Source organism: Bidens hawaiensis, unplaced genomic scaffold (assembly GCF_021521415.1).
Source record: "Bidens hawaiensis isolate Kalapana, Puna unplaced genomic scaffold, B.hawaiensis_p1.1 tig00029884_1, whole genome shotgun sequence".
In the NCBI taxonomy this organism is placed as follows: Eukaryota; Viridiplantae; Streptophyta; class Magnoliopsida; order Asterales; family Asteraceae; genus Bidens; species Bidens hawaiensis.
In genome coordinates this window covers 197,187-212,646 of record NW_027494962.1, presented here as the reverse complement: position 1 = coordinate 212,646, position 15,460 = coordinate 197,187, and the positions used below count along the sequence as shown (strand labels likewise).

The following is a 15,460-nucleotide window of genomic DNA, read 5'->3' as shown; positions in this document are numbered from 1 at the left end:
CAAAAAAGGTACTTGTACGTCGACCCCCGCCGTAAGCTTCAGTGCTTACGGTGGACCCTGCCTTTACGGCGTCTTGTTTCTGCCTTACTGCGGTTTTTCCTTAGTATCCACCATAAGCTACAGTGGAGCCATTGTAGCTTACGGTGGACTCAACACCAACTTTCTCTTTTTCTATATTCTTGATGTTTTATCGCTGTTTCGAACCACCAGTTGCTTCCTTTTATGCGTAACTTGATTCATCACCGTCTTAATTGCTTCAAATTAGTTCCTTTAACCTCCGAGCACCTGCAATCATAAAACCAATCAAATTTCTCATGTTCGATATATACAAACAAGTAAAACACCATGCATTAGACACTTAAAAGTACATCATTTCAGCCACACATCTTTTGTGAGTAAGTATGAGATTGCAAGCAACTGAGGAGGTGCACAGTGTAGCGAAAGATACATTGTATAAGTCTCACGAGCAGGCATAGGAATGCGAACGCTTTCATGAGGACGTGCGAAAGTCATGTTGGCGTGAGTGTCACAGACCAAATATTCAAATATCATATTGCTTGTTTGTGCTGAACGCTTGGGTTTGCTTGCTAGTCTAAGGCTTCATCGGACGCATCCTCAGCGAGATAATGGATGTGTACTTGCCTAGTTCTGTTTGCAGAATGGACACATAAATGGCCGTGAACTGTTGCCGCTCACCTGATGAGTTCAAGTCAAGAAGAAACCAATAGAGCCTTATCAAAAGTCGGTTTTACCCTTGAATTAACGATGAAAATTAAAAAAGTTAATAATTTGAACGTAATTAACAAAATCTGAGAAACCTTAATGACCCAGTTACACAAACAAAACCTTTTAAACAAAATCAGATAATTAACAAAACCTCATAAATGATATTTATACTTTACTCAAATTAATTCATTACTAATGTCTAGTAATACTTTTGGGTTGCATTTTGTTGAGCCAACTAAAAAACTAATAATACAAGTGGGATAAATACAAATATGAAAATGGACAAGTGGTATTTGCTAAGTTGCCGTCCTCGGCATGAATCCCTATTGAATTGGATCTCAATCTCTATGATAAGATTACGACACTAAAAGATTTCATAAATCATAAAAAACTATATTTTTTTGATAAATAATTACATAAAGATAATTTACTTTTATTAATTCAATAATATGATTACAATAAGTTGTATTGCAATATATTCCCAACCCATAGTCGCGAATGAAAGTTAACTCGACGGATCACAAATTTTCTGTTTTGTGTTTCTGAAAAATAAAATAAAATTTGCGAACATGATAGTCGGAAATGGCTATTTGTTTTCGGGTTTGATATTGAAGTTGAGTTGCAAACATTTGGCTTAATCGTTTTTAGACGGGATCAAACTGTAAAAATTCTTGTGAGCTTGAATCCTTTTCCTTGTCGTAACACAATTACTGGTAATTCGGGTAGGGGGCCGGATTAGTATGTGAGGAAATTTATGTTCTAAGCATTACGACTATAAAGTAAAGCCGTTTAAAAGTAATCATACTTTTACGTCTATAAATACCTATCTCACAACTTATTTACAATATTTCTAAACTCAAACTCACAATCACACACTATGGATAGAATACCATTAAGAGTTTGGACCTACGACAAAGAAACCTCATTGGCAGCGACTGTGATGAATGCCTTGGATAACCAAACTTAGGAGCCGAATTTTGGACGACAAGTTTAGCTGAGGGATTTGAAATGCAAGATTAACGTGTTCAATGAACTCTACAATCGCGCACTTGATGGATGAATGGAGGATTAAGCACTTGTTGATGCCCTTCGTGAGTAAATACACAATGATATAAATGCATTAAACACTTGGCAACATGGAACGTTCTAAAAGATCATCCACTTATTCAACCCCCATGACGTGATGATTCCACAAGTTTTTTTTAAAGCCAATATTAATAAAACCAAAAGAGTACGCAAGTAGTCGACATGTTATTGTATATACTGATTGAACAGCCTGACACGTGTCTTTATACAATATTCCTACTTGGCTATGGAAGAATTTCTTCAACTGACTCGAAATTGGCTCGTCTAGTATGTGTTCAATTTCTAACAAATAAATATGATTTCTTGAACTAAGTTAAAGAAGTAAAATGCTACTTGTAAAATAGAATAATCTGAACTAAAATGTTACTTGCAAAATAGAATAATCTAAACTTAATTACTGTTTTATATTATATAATAGAGGATTAGAGGTCTATTAATTATTGTGTTTAGCATGTGATTGGATGCTAAAGAACACACAACTCACAACTCAAAGTTACTATAGATAGAAAAATCATATTTTCGACTTTAAAAGTATATTTTAGTGTTTGTTTCCTGCTAAAATTTGACGAGTTGCTATTAAACAATGCTCTTACCATTGGATTGCTAACTTTCCTATGTACTTAAAGATTGTATGAATTGTTTATAAGAATAAATTATTACTACTATCTTAATTGAAAACGTGGGGTGGTAGGTACCATTTTGATTTACCAGCTAATAATATAAATTATTGATAACATAAACATAAGTTACGGGATAAACTAAAGAAATAGACAAGTGGCATATGCTACTTGTCTTCCTTAAATATATTAAGCCATTTTTCACTAATAAATAGTCGCCCAAATCTTGCTTTTAGAATCACACATCTTTCTTAATCATGTCTTCTTCACTACTTCCACTTAGCTCCTCATTCACTTCCACTAACACCCAACGAGCCTTCAAGACTCGAACCAAACAAACCCAAGGGTTCAGAGTCTCATGCAACAATGCACCTGATAATATTAACAACAATGACACGAAACTTGTAATACCCGAAGCACAAAAGCTTGTGTTGCCGAATGTGGATCGAAGGAACTTGCTCGTGGGTCTTGGCGGCATTTGCACGGCCGCCAACCTCGCGTCCATGCCTGGGGCAATGGCTGCTCCCATCACAACTCCTGATATCACGTCCATTTGCAAGGACGCGAGTGATGGGATTAGGGACAAAGAAAACGCCAAACGGACAGTAAAATGTTGTCCTCCTAGCCTTGGGAAGCAGATTCAAGACTTCAAGTTTCCTACCGAAAGGACGGTGAGGAAGAGATGGCCGGCACACGCAGGGACACCAAAGCAAGTGAATGATTACATCAGAGCCATCGCAGCCATGCGAGCTCTCCCAGATGATGATCCACGTAGCTTCGTTAACCAAGCTAAAATCCATTGTGCTTATTGCAATGGAGGGTACACTCAAGCCGATAGCGGTACTGGTTTCCCTAATATCAACATCCAGATTCACAACTCATGGCTCTTCTTTCCGTTCCATCGATGGTACCTCTATTTCTACGAAAGAATACTCGGAAGCTTGATTGATGAGCCCGAGTTCGCCTTACCTTTCTGGAAATGGGACGAACCAGCTGGAATGCCGATTCCAAGCATCTTTTTGCCAGGGGAACCAAACCCCTTGTTTGATCAATACAGAGACCCAAATCACATCGAAGACCGACTATTGGATCTGGATTACAGTGGCACGGATAAGGAGATCCCAGATCAGCAACAAATATATTGCAATTTGAGTACAGTGTACCGAGACTTGGTTAGGAATGGAGGCGATCAACTCAGTTTCTTTGGGGGCAAATATGTTGCTGGCGATTCGCCTGTTGCTAATGGTGCTCCATCAGTTGGATCCGTGGAAGCCGGTTCTCACACTGCTGTTCATAGATGGGTTGGTGATCCAAGCCAGCCTAATGGTGAGGACATGGCTAACTTCTACTCCGCGGGTTATGATCCTATCTTTTATGTCCACCATGCTAATGTCGACCGTATGTGGAAGCTATGGAAGGATTTACGCCTTCCTGGACACGTTGACATAACCGATCCAGACTGGTTAAACGCGTCTTATGTGTTCTATGATGAGAATCAGAATCTTGTGCGTGTGTATAACAAAGACTGTGTCAACATAGACAAGCTCAAGTATAGATACATTGAGAACTCTAAGGAAGTGTTCCCATGGCGCAACAGTCGCCCACCGCAACGTAGAAAGAGTGCCCAGGTTGCGACGACTGGAGATGTGAAGACGGTGGAACAAACCAAGTTCCCGGTGCGTCTGAACCAGATCTTTAAGGTTCGTGTGAAGCGGCCGGCTGTGAATAGGACTAAAGAGGATAAGGCGAAATCCAATGAGGTGTTGGTGATCGATGGCATCAAGTACGACGGTAGGAAGTATGTCAAGTTCGATGTGTTTGTGAATGACAAACTCAAAGAAGGTGAAATCACGACGCCATGTGATCCTGAGTACGCGGGTGGGTTTGCACAGATTCCACACAGTGGTATGAAGAACATGTTAATGAATAGTGCTGCAAGGTTTGGGCTAAATGAGTTGTTGGACGACACACATACCGAAGGCGAAGAGTATGCAACCGTGACATTGGTGCCAAGGACCGGGACTGATGATCTCACTGTCGGCAAAATCAAGATCGAGTTGGTTCCAATCTCTTAAGCCTAGATGCTCATGATCGTCTGGTCGGGTCGGAGTCTAGAAGGCTTTATTAAAGGTTTCCGTTTGTTTCTGTTTGAATAAGGAGAGTTCTGATCTGTTTGAGTTTGTTTCTGTTTGATCTTGTAACGTTATGTTGCCGACTTTTATGTGTTGAATAAACGTCCGTCGAATCTACAATTATTTATATGTTTGCACCAAATTTTTATCCAGCATTGTGGAATCAACACTTCCAGGTTTTGATCAGTTTAAGGCAATCTGAAGTATAAGATGAACTGGTTACAACAAGGAGGTGACCGTTCATGCCTTCAAGAATTGAATCAGTATCACCACCACCACATAACAAATAAACAAACACACAATATTTAGAAAAAACTCATTTGTACTATAATGAGATAAAATATCCATTGCAGTAATTGCTTATCATACCTTACGTACGAGAGTACTAACACCAATGATTTCTAAAAATGTGCGAGCCTTGAAATCACAAATACGCAACCTGTGTCGTTTTCTCCTCACATAGTTAAAATTCATCATCGTCTTTCAAGCCTTGAACTAATCCACTAGGTAATTGACATGTTTCTATATCAATTTCTGTATCTGTGGTGGCTTTATTGAAGGGCTTCAAACAATTAAGGTTTACCAAGCGCCGCTATTTTGATTCGTGCCTCAATCAACAGAATTTAACTGGAAAATAAAGCCGGTCAATTGATAAATTAAACCTTGAAATTGATTAGTGAAACTAAATATCAAGATTTCAAAATCATCGATCTATATCCTAATTATCAATCGATCTAATTTTGCATTGAGCGCAATTGATTTTAACCATGAGTGTGTTTCATATACACCTTGAACATAATTAGGTTTTGTAATTCGATTTGAGCGTAATTGGTTTTTAACCTTGAGCGTGATTCACATACGTAATGCATGATAATATTGTACAATAACTTGCCCTATTATAATTAAGAAACTAACTCAAAACAACTTACAATAACTCTTTTAATCAAACCCTATGTAACAGCCTAGCTGGCGCCGCATCATAATATTGGCCGCTTTGGCCAGGACATACCATCATCGTCTCACGGATTTGCTTTTGGTTGCCCAGGTGAATACTTCCCAGGAGGTCACCAATCCTGATACTACTTCCACTTATGCATGCTTAATTGTAGAGTTCTTCTCTCATCCACTACCATTAGGCGCCCAAAACGCGTTATGATTGTGAAGGTATCCACCTCCTTATAAAGAAGGCTTAGTTCTCCTCCCAGCCGATGTGGGATTTTACAATTCACCCCCTTAGAGGTCCAGCGTCCTCGCGGGACATAGCACCACCGTTTCGGCTCTGATTTTGATACATTCTGTAATAGCTAAGCTATCGCCGCACCATAATATTGTCTGATTTGGCCGGAGGTACCACCATCGCCTCATGGATTTGCTTTTGGTAGCTCAGGTGAAGACTTCCCAAGAGGTCACCCATCCTAATACTACTTCCATAAGTGTCGAGTTCTTCTCTCATCCACTACCATTAAGCACCCAAAACGCGTTATGATAAGGAATGTATCCACCTCATTATAAAGAAGGTTTAGTTCTCATCCCCAACCGATGTGGGATGTCACACCCTACTTTGTAATGATCTATATAACAAATGATCAAATTAGAATAGAGAGACAAGTAAGCTAGCAGCAAGCTGCACCACAACCCATATTTGCGTCGCAATCCTCTTTTGGGCCGCAATAAACTGCAAGCAAGAAAACTATTAAACCCTGCTACCACTTAATGGGTTTAACCACCCCTTGTTAGAAAACCGTGCCCGCCACTAACCTGGCTTAAATAGAGATTATCGGGGCTCCTTTCACCCCCTAATTATATAGAATATTTCTTTTGTGTACTCTTTCTCACTCTTATTTGCACTGTCGATTTTATGACCCTAGATCCGAGTGTTGTGTTACTATTATGTGTTTTTACACCGAGGATTGATCCAATGGTATTGCTAGATCCATTACCTAATTATCCAAGACCTACACTCCTAAATGTTGGACTTGTTATCTAGCTATTTTTCCCGATTGAACCAAATAGGTCATGACTCATGATCGTTCTTTTTTCTTGCTCGTTCTTGCAACTTCTTTTTTAATTGCTCGTTCTTGCTACATTTTTTTTTCACTTGCTCCTGCCTTCTTCCACCTTTTATTATTCTTTGTTTTCTTTTTCTTTCTTTCTTCATTCGTTCTTTCTTTCTTCATGCTCCAACTCAAAATCGAGTTTCTTACCCTTGTTCTAACTATAATGGGTTTTTTACACATGCTTTAATCAAAGTTTCAAATTGATTACTTACTTCGTACTTGCTCTTAGCCAACTTGCTAATTAATTTTTGGCCTGCTTGCTAACTAGATTTTCTTGCTCTTGACTTACTAGCTAGTCAAGTTTTGTTGCTACAACCTACTTGCTGATAATATTTTCTTGCTACTGATATACTTGATTTTCTGATTGACCTACTTGTTGATCAAAATATCTTGCTATTTGCTGAAGTATGACATGCTACTTACTTGACCCTTTTTTTCTTGTTTACTTTTTCACCATGCTTTACTTTATTTAACTGATGCCTTACCTTTTCAGCTCGCAGCCTAAATGCGTTGCTCATCGATCTTTCTCGAAAAAACAACTCTCAAAACCTAAAAGTTTTGATACCAATTGCTGGAAATCAGGTCGAATAAGAACAAGAAATTTGAACTCAACGATGATAGACTCTTTATGTTTATTATAGTTCTTGACACACCAATTAGATACCCCTAACCTTCGTTGATTAAATTACTAATCTAACTCAAACAAACATAAATTAATTAAGCATGCTCAAATTCCTAACTTGTAGACATTCAAACAAATTATATAAACTTGCAAAACATTCAAAAGTGAAATAGAATATATTAAAACTCTTTCGAATATAATCTCTTCAACTTTCAGTTTATTTCAAAACTGAATCATCAACTTTCGTGAGTTCCTTCCAAAATAGAATATATTAAGATAGTTAACTTAAATTTGATAATAGAAGTTAATACAACAATAAAGGGTCCATTAATTATTGTGTTAGAGCACGTGATTAGATGATAAAAGTATTAATTAACACACAACTCAAAGTTGCTAGATGATAGAAAAACGATTTTTTTTTCTTATTTAAAAGTATTTATGGTGTTAGGTATGCTACGTAAAGATTGTATAGAATATTTATGGTAATATATCTCACATGGATCACAATGAACTAGAAAACATAAAAAAAAAATAATAGCTTAAGCGCAAATACGGGATTAGATATTAAATGGACATATGGCACATGCTACTTGTTTTCCTCTCATAATTTTTTAATCGAATTTTAACATCTAAATCTAAGATAAATATGAGCCAAAGTTTGCATTTAGAAGCACCCATCATTCTTTTAATCATGTCTACATCACTGCTTCCACTCACATCCACCAACAACCAACGAGCTTTCAAGACTCGAACCAACCAAACCCAAGGGTTCAGAGTCTCATGCAACAATGCACAAGATAATAATAACAACAATGACAAGAAACTTGTGCTACCCGAAGCACAAAAGCTTGTAGTGCCCAATGTAGACCGGAGGAACCTCCTCGTGGGGCTTGGCGGCCTCTGCACGGCCGCCAACCTCGCGTCCTTGCCAGGAGCAATGGCTGCTCCAATAAAAACTCCTGATATCACTTCGATATGCAAGGACGCGAGCGATGGCATTAAGCCTGATGCCCCTACAAGGACATAAAAATGCTGCCCTCCTAGCCTTGGGAAAACGATTAAAGATTTCAAGTTTCCAACCGAAAACACGGTGCGAATGAGATGGCCAGCACATAATGGAACAAAAGAGCAAGTGGATAAATATAGAAGAGCCATCCAAGCCATGAGAGACCTCCCTATAGATCACCCGCATAGCTTTGTCAGCCAAGCTAAAATCCATTGTGCTTATTGCAATGGAGGGCACACTCAAGTCGATAGCGGTTTCCCTGATATTAACCTTCAGATTCACAACTCATGGCTCTTCTTTCCTTTCCATCGTTGGTACCTTTATTTCTACGAAAGAATACTTGGAAAGTTGATCAACGATCCAACTTTCGCTTTACCTTTCTGGAAATGGGACGAACCAGCAGGCATGCCGATTCCAGAAATATTTTTGCCGGATACAATGAGCAACCCGAGCGATTATAACTCCCTGTATGAGATTTTCAGGGACGCCGATCATATGAAAACCAAATTAGTGGATCTGGACTACAATAGCAAGAATAAGGCCATTCCAGAGCAGCAACAAATAGCTTGCAATCTTAGTACAGTGTACCGAGACTTGGTCAGGAATGGAGGTGATACATTAAGCTTCTTTGGCGGTGAATACCGAGCTGGTGATTCCCCAGTTCGTAATGGTGCTCCGTCAATTGGATCCGTGGAAGCTGGATCTCACACTGCTGTACATAAATGGGTTGGTGATCCGTGGCAGATAAACAACGAGGACATGGGTAACTTCTACTCCGCGGGGTATGACCCAGTGTTCTACATCCACCATTCAAATGTCGACCGTATGTGGAAGCTATGGAAGGATCTGGCCCTTCCCGGACACGTGGACCCAACCCACCCAGACTGGTTAAACGCATCATATGTGTTCTATGACGAGAATGAGGATCTTGTGCGTGTTTATAACAAAGACTGCATCGACATAAACAAGCTCAAATACAATTTCATCGAAAACTCAACCGAAGTTTTCCCATGGCGCAATAGTCGACCTCCCCAACGTGAAAAGAGCTTGCAAGTTGCATCGAACGCAGATGTTAAAACCGTGGATCAGACCAAATTCCCGGTGAGTCTAAAGGAGATCCAGAAGATTCGCGTGAAGCGACCCACGATCAATAGGACTAAAGAAGACAAGAAGAATGCGAACGAGGTGTTGCTTATAAAGGATATTAAATACAATGGCGGAAACTTTGTCAAGTTTGATGTGTTTGTGAGTGACAAACTTAAAGAAGGTGAAATCACGACGGAATGCGATCCTGAGTATGCGGGTGGGTTTACACAGATTCCACACAATGATTCAAAAAACATGATCATGACCGGTTCTGCAAGGTTTGGGCTAAATGAGTTACTGGATGACACAAATACAGAAGGCGAAGAGTATGCAACTGTGACATTGGTGCCAAGGACAGGGACTGATGATCTCACCGTTGGCGAGATCAAGATCGAGTTGGTTCCTATTCCTAAAGGTTAGCCTCATGGGTTTGTGATAAAGTCTCAAAGGCTGTTGAGTCAAGCTCCTAATCAGTGTCAATCGTCGATCAAGTTCTTATGTTGAGTCTGTTGGTTATTTCTCTATTCCTTTTTACTATTACGCTATATCTTGTAATCTCAGTTTTATGTTACCGAATAATATAGCAACAACCTTTGAGTACAACTGATTTCTATTGAATAGATCAAGCACGTAAACAACACACTTTCGGGATAATTTTCTGGGTTTGTTATTTATACATAAGGGATGCATTATTTTAATTAATTAATTTAACAAAAAGCTAAGAACAATTCGGCTATGCGTGGTGAGCGTGAAGTTTGGGCGAAAAGGGGCTACAACACCGCCCCTGGGCGAATTGGGGGGGGGGGGGGGTCCAAGCTTTTGTCGCCAGCTTATGTTGTTTAGTTATTAATGTTATTATATTGTGATTGAGAGAGAGGGATATATATATATATATGTATATATATATATAGATCTACAACACCATTACACCCCAAAAACAAAAACCTAACCTTGCTGACTGGGCGCCACACGGCGCAAAACGACCCATATTGTAGCCCCTCCACTACACATAGCCTTATAAAGAAGTTTCTCATATCCTGGCCAGTAAGCTTTTCCTCAGTTTCTTCTCTTGTGCTTGACACTTCCCCTTTTCTGAGCTTCTGATCTCTGGCTCTCTGCTTAGTATATCTTGTTGTGTCATTCTCCTATCATGTATAGACATCTTCTAAGTGTATTATGAATATAACCAAGGGGTTGTTTATCTGGTTACTTTTTTAACATAATAAAGTTATAATCCTCCTAAGCACCAAATTGATGACTATGGAGTCATGGAGATAATTTTAGAACCTAAATTTCTTGAAATGTATAATAAACGATTTAATGAAAATGCTGCAAGTATATCCGGTAGATCAAACTATTTCTAAGAGTTTGTAGCTATTTTTGGTTCCTTTTTGTTTAAAAAGAAAGTTAAAATCCTTTGATGGCCCCAAATATATGACCATGAAAATGAATATAGAACCTGAAAAGCATATCATTCGTAAATAAAAACAATCAAGTATTGATGCTGTCTCCTCTTAACTTTTCATAAACTTGTTATACGCTTGACAAAAACATTTTTTATGATTAGAATTGTTAAAAAAAATCTTAGAGATTAAAACATTTATCTATTTTATCAATTGAATAATAACACTTTTACATAAATCTTATTGAACTTAATCTAAATACTTAACTCGCAATTGTTAACTTTTTACTTTATTCTATGTGGGTAAGCCAACGGTTCTGCAATGTATTGTGCTTCATATATACGTCGTACACTTAATTGGCTTAGCAGGCCTGTTTTATTGATAACATAATAGGCTTAATATATAGGAAACCATGCAACTCAAAGTACATTCTAGGATACATAACAGTTATTGTACATTAGGTTTAGGCTAACTTAGAGGAATCAACTTGATTGCGATTTCACCAATGGTGAGATCGTCGGTCCCAACCCTTGGCACCAATGTCACCGTCGCATATTCTTCGCCTTCAGTATTTGTGTCCTCCAACAACTCTGTTAGCCCAAACCTGGCTGCACTAGACATGTTCATTTTCATTGTATCATTATGTGGAATTTGTGCAAAACCACCCGCGTATTCAGGATCACAAGGTGTCGTAACCACACCGTCCTTAAGCTTGTCATTAACAAACACGTCGAACTTCACAAACTTATCAGCGTTAAACTTAATTCCATTAATCAACAGAATCTCGTTGGCTTTCGCCTTTTCGGCCTCAGTCCTGTTCACAGCCGGCCTCTTCACACGAAACTTCAAGATATTGTCTAGACTCACTGGGAACTTCAATTGGTCCACCGTTTGTACCTCACCCGTGGATGCAATTTGGGTACTTGGGTCACGTTTAGCGGGTCGACTCTTGCGCCATGGGAACACTTCCTTGGAGTTTTCGATGTAATTGTACTTGAGCTTGTCTAAGTTAACCGAGTCTTTGTTATAAACACGTACAAGGTCCTGATTCTCGTCATAGAACACATATGACGCGTTTAACCAGTCTGGATCCGTCGGTTCAACGTGTCCTGGAAGGGCTAATTCCTTCCATAGCTTCCACATTCGGTCTACATTTGCGGGGTGGACGTATAAGATAGGGTCATATCCCGCGGAGGAGAAGTTACCCATGTCCTCGTTATTAGGTTGGGTCAAGTCGCCTACCCATCTATGCACTGCCGTGTGACTACCAGCTTCCACGGACCCGACTGACTTTGCACCATTAGCAACAGGTTGATCTCCGGCAGCGTATTCTCCCCCAAAGAAGCTTAGTGTATCCGCTCCGTTTCTAACCAAATCTCGGTACACTGTACTAAGATTGCATGCTATTTGTGTCTGATCAGGAACCCCCTTTTCGGATCCGTCGTAGTCCAAATTCGAGTAATGTGCCAGGCAAATGACGAGCATCGCGGTAAACGTCATACACCGAGTTTGGCTTGCCATCAATATCTTTGTTTCCAAAGATTTCTGGAAATGGCATACCCGTGGGCTCGTCCCATTTCCAGAAAGGTAAGGCGAAAGTGGGATCGTTAATCAGCTTTCCGAGTATTCTTTCGTAGAAATAAAGGTACCAGCGATGGAAGGGAAAGAAGAGCCATGAGTTGTGAATCTGAATATCGGTATCAGGGAAACCGCTATCGACTTGTGTGTAACCTCCGTTGCAATAAGCACAATGGATTTTAGCTTGGTTGGCAAAGCTGTGCGGGTGATCATCTGGAAGCGCTCTCATGGCTTCAATGGCTTTTCGATATTTATTTACCTGCTCTTTGGTCCCGTTATGTGCCGGCCATCTATTTCTCACCGTGGTTTCAGTCGGAAACGTGAAATCTTTAATCGTCTTCCCAACGCTAGGAGGGCAACATTTTTGTGTCCTTACCGCGTTTGTAACATCCCCAATGCCAGAATTCGCATCCTTGCATATTGACGTGATGTCAGGGGATGTTATGGGCCGGGAGGTTGGCGGTCGTGTACAGGCCACCAAGCCCCACGAGGAGGTTCCTTCGGTCAACATTGGGCAACACAAGCTTTTGGGCTTTTGGGAGTACAAGTTTCTTGTCATTGTTGTTATTATTATTATCTTGTGCATTGTTGCATGAGATTCTGAACCCTTGGGTTTGATTGGTTCGAGTCTTGAAGGCTCGTTGGGTGTTAGTGGAAGGAAAGACAGTGAGTGTGGAGGCAACCGGAAGAAGTGAAGAAGACATAATCAGCTTAGAATAGAAGAAGGGTGGTTTGAAACCTAGACTTTGATATCTTTTTATAATGGTATAGAAACGTGCATTTGAATAACTTTTTAATATAACTATTCATTTTGCAAACGTTGTAAATTGTAATAGTGTCCAAAATGTTTATAGTTAGAGCCGATCAAAATTCTTAATATGTAAACTCCTTTATAACTTTATAATGATGTTTTTAGAGAACACGTTTATAAAAATGGATTAAAAAACTTCTTAAAAAGTAACATAGTATCTTGGTATATATAATAGGGTTCGGTAACTAATACATCTCTAATATCTCTTGCTAGGTAAAACCGCTACCGCCGTTACTGGTGCGACATGCTAAATGCACTTAGAGCACCAACATGGGCTCTCTTTTCCACTCGTCCGGATGACGTGAACATTGGCTGCTCTGAGAATGCACGTTTCCCAGTCGAGCCAGAAAAAATATTTTCATTGGGCCTTAATAAACTAAATAATGAAACTGTTTTTTAAAACGATAATTAAAGTTATAATAATAAACATAACAATTAGCAAAATAATGGTCTTAGAATGAGTTTATTACACTAGTGACCTTATAAGTGTTCGGATATTCTAAAAATATATGTATAATAAACATAATAATTAGCAAAATAATGGTCTTAGAATGAGTTTATTACACTAGTGGGCTTGTAAGTGTTCAGAACTTTTAAAAATTTTTGTGCTCTAGAAAAAAAACGTTTGCACTGCCCCTGGACGTGGATCAAGGAGGAAAGGCAGTTTCAGACGATGCTTGATTTGGGCTGAAGTCCGCTGGGTAAGTCTGCGGAAGCATACACCATCCAGACATCCAATGCTAGGCTACTCCCTCCTCCAACTGCTTCATTTATTTTTTTTTTTAATAAAAATTAAAAGTATCACTGGAGCATGAATGAATAAGATGAACTGATGAAGGCTGGAGGAAAAGATTTCTATAGATCAAGAAAGTTTGTAAAGAGTTAGGAGGAAGAAAAAAGAATAGTACTAAGCAATTAATTGTTGTAAAAATCGCTAGTCGCTAGTCGGGCGTTGGGGTGAGAACTAGTGATAGGATTAATTAGATTGGATTTTAATGTATAATATTTAATACACACACATTTTTATACTTAATTTTCAGTTTTATACATACACAAACATATTTTGGCTGGAATCTCGCTTGAAATCGCTGGTTTTTGATGGAATCTCGCACGGAACCACTAATTTTGGTTGAATCTCGCTGGAGATCACTGATTTTGGACGGAATCTTGCCGGAAACCGACGATTTTGGCCAGATTTGACCGAAACCGCCGATTTTGGCCGGATTTGACCGAAACCGCCGATTTTGTTGGGATTTGACCATTGACCGATTAATTGGCCGACTAAGTGAAGACTAGCGATTAATCGAGGATTAATCGATGACTAATTGAGATCTTTGCAACACTGACTAGGTTTCTTTTAATTAATATTGTAATAAATTAATTTAAGTAATTTGATTTTTAGTTTTAGCGGACAAGTGTGTTTCAATATCTTATGTTTAATTTATATTGAACGAATATTCTTTGTTAACATACATTTTTGTTCTTAATTTTATAATTTTCTAGCTATCAACTAACACTAACCAATTGTATCTATCTTAACGGTTATTAACTACCTTTATACGAATAACATATTGTTAGTGACATAATTAAATAATATAACACGTTAAGTTTAATACTAATCAAGGCCATCCCCTAAACTTAGTGTTAGAAGACAACTTTGGTGAGGAGACATACCTTCTTCTTCTTCTTCTTCTTCTTCTTCTTCTTCTTCTTCTTCTTCTTCTTCCTCCTCCTCCTGGCATGCATGCTGCCAAAGTGTTGTCATCTAACACAAAGGATTGATTATACCGTGACGTTTAGCCATGTGATTAAATCTACAACCATTCGTACAATTATGTATATTGCTTTCTCTTGGGAACGGGCTATATGCGAGGTGGATGCTAACAATGTCTTTCTTCATGGTGGTAATTACCCATGTGTTGCGTTGCCAGCATCGTCGGCCACCGACCACCATGGTGAGGCTAACCATTAGGTTCCCATAAGCCCATTTTTGTCCACCTACAAGTCTCCCACAAGGTTCATATCCATTTTAATAGAGAGTGGCCTAAGGGTGTTAGCCTCTTAATATGTATGTTTCAAAAACATATTGAACCATTAATTCAGAGGTTACCTCTTAATCAATGAGTCAGATCTCTTAATGTTTCAATACTAAAATATAATTTCGTACTTTGTTGAATGAGCTAGCCAATCAATCTACTAGGAAAATTCCCTAAAGAGTCTTTTTTAAGAGAGAAAAAAATGTGTTTTAGCTCTAAATCATCTAATATTTCTAAAATAGCCCATAAAATTTGGACTGAGACGACACATTAAGAAAATATCCGACCATATTTCTAAAC

At 38.8% G+C, this 15,460-nt stretch overlaps 1 protein-coding gene and 2 pseudogenes across 1 annotated transcript; 2 read left to right on the top strand and 1 right to left on the bottom strand.

Moving 5' to 3' along the window:
- Positions 1 to 2,638: 2,638 nt before the first annotated feature.
- On the top strand, positions 2,639 to 4,532 carry LOC143579603 (polyphenol oxidase I, chloroplastic-like). Its single transcript, XM_077062857.1, has one exon. The coding sequence runs from the start codon at positions 2,687 to 2,689 to the stop codon at positions 4,502 to 4,504; it is 1,818 nt and encodes a 605-aa protein (XP_076918972.1). The 5' UTR covers positions 2,639 to 2,686; the 3' UTR covers positions 4,505 to 4,532.
- Positions 4,533 to 7,928: 3,396 nt separating this feature from the next.
- Positions 7,929 to 9,752, top strand: LOC143579599 (polyphenol oxidase I, chloroplastic pseudogene; annotated as a pseudogene).
- A 1,330-nt stretch (positions 9,753 to 11,082) lies between these two features.
- Positions 11,083 to 13,052, bottom strand: LOC143579602 (polyphenol oxidase I, chloroplastic pseudogene; annotated as a pseudogene).
- Positions 13,053 to 15,460: the final 2,408 nt, after the last annotated feature.

Excerpts from the sequence above, each read along its gene's own strand:
- LOC143579603 (XM_077062857.1), top strand. The coding sequence starts at position 2,687 with ATGTCTTCTTCACTACTTCCACTTAGCTCCTCATTCACTTCCACTAAC.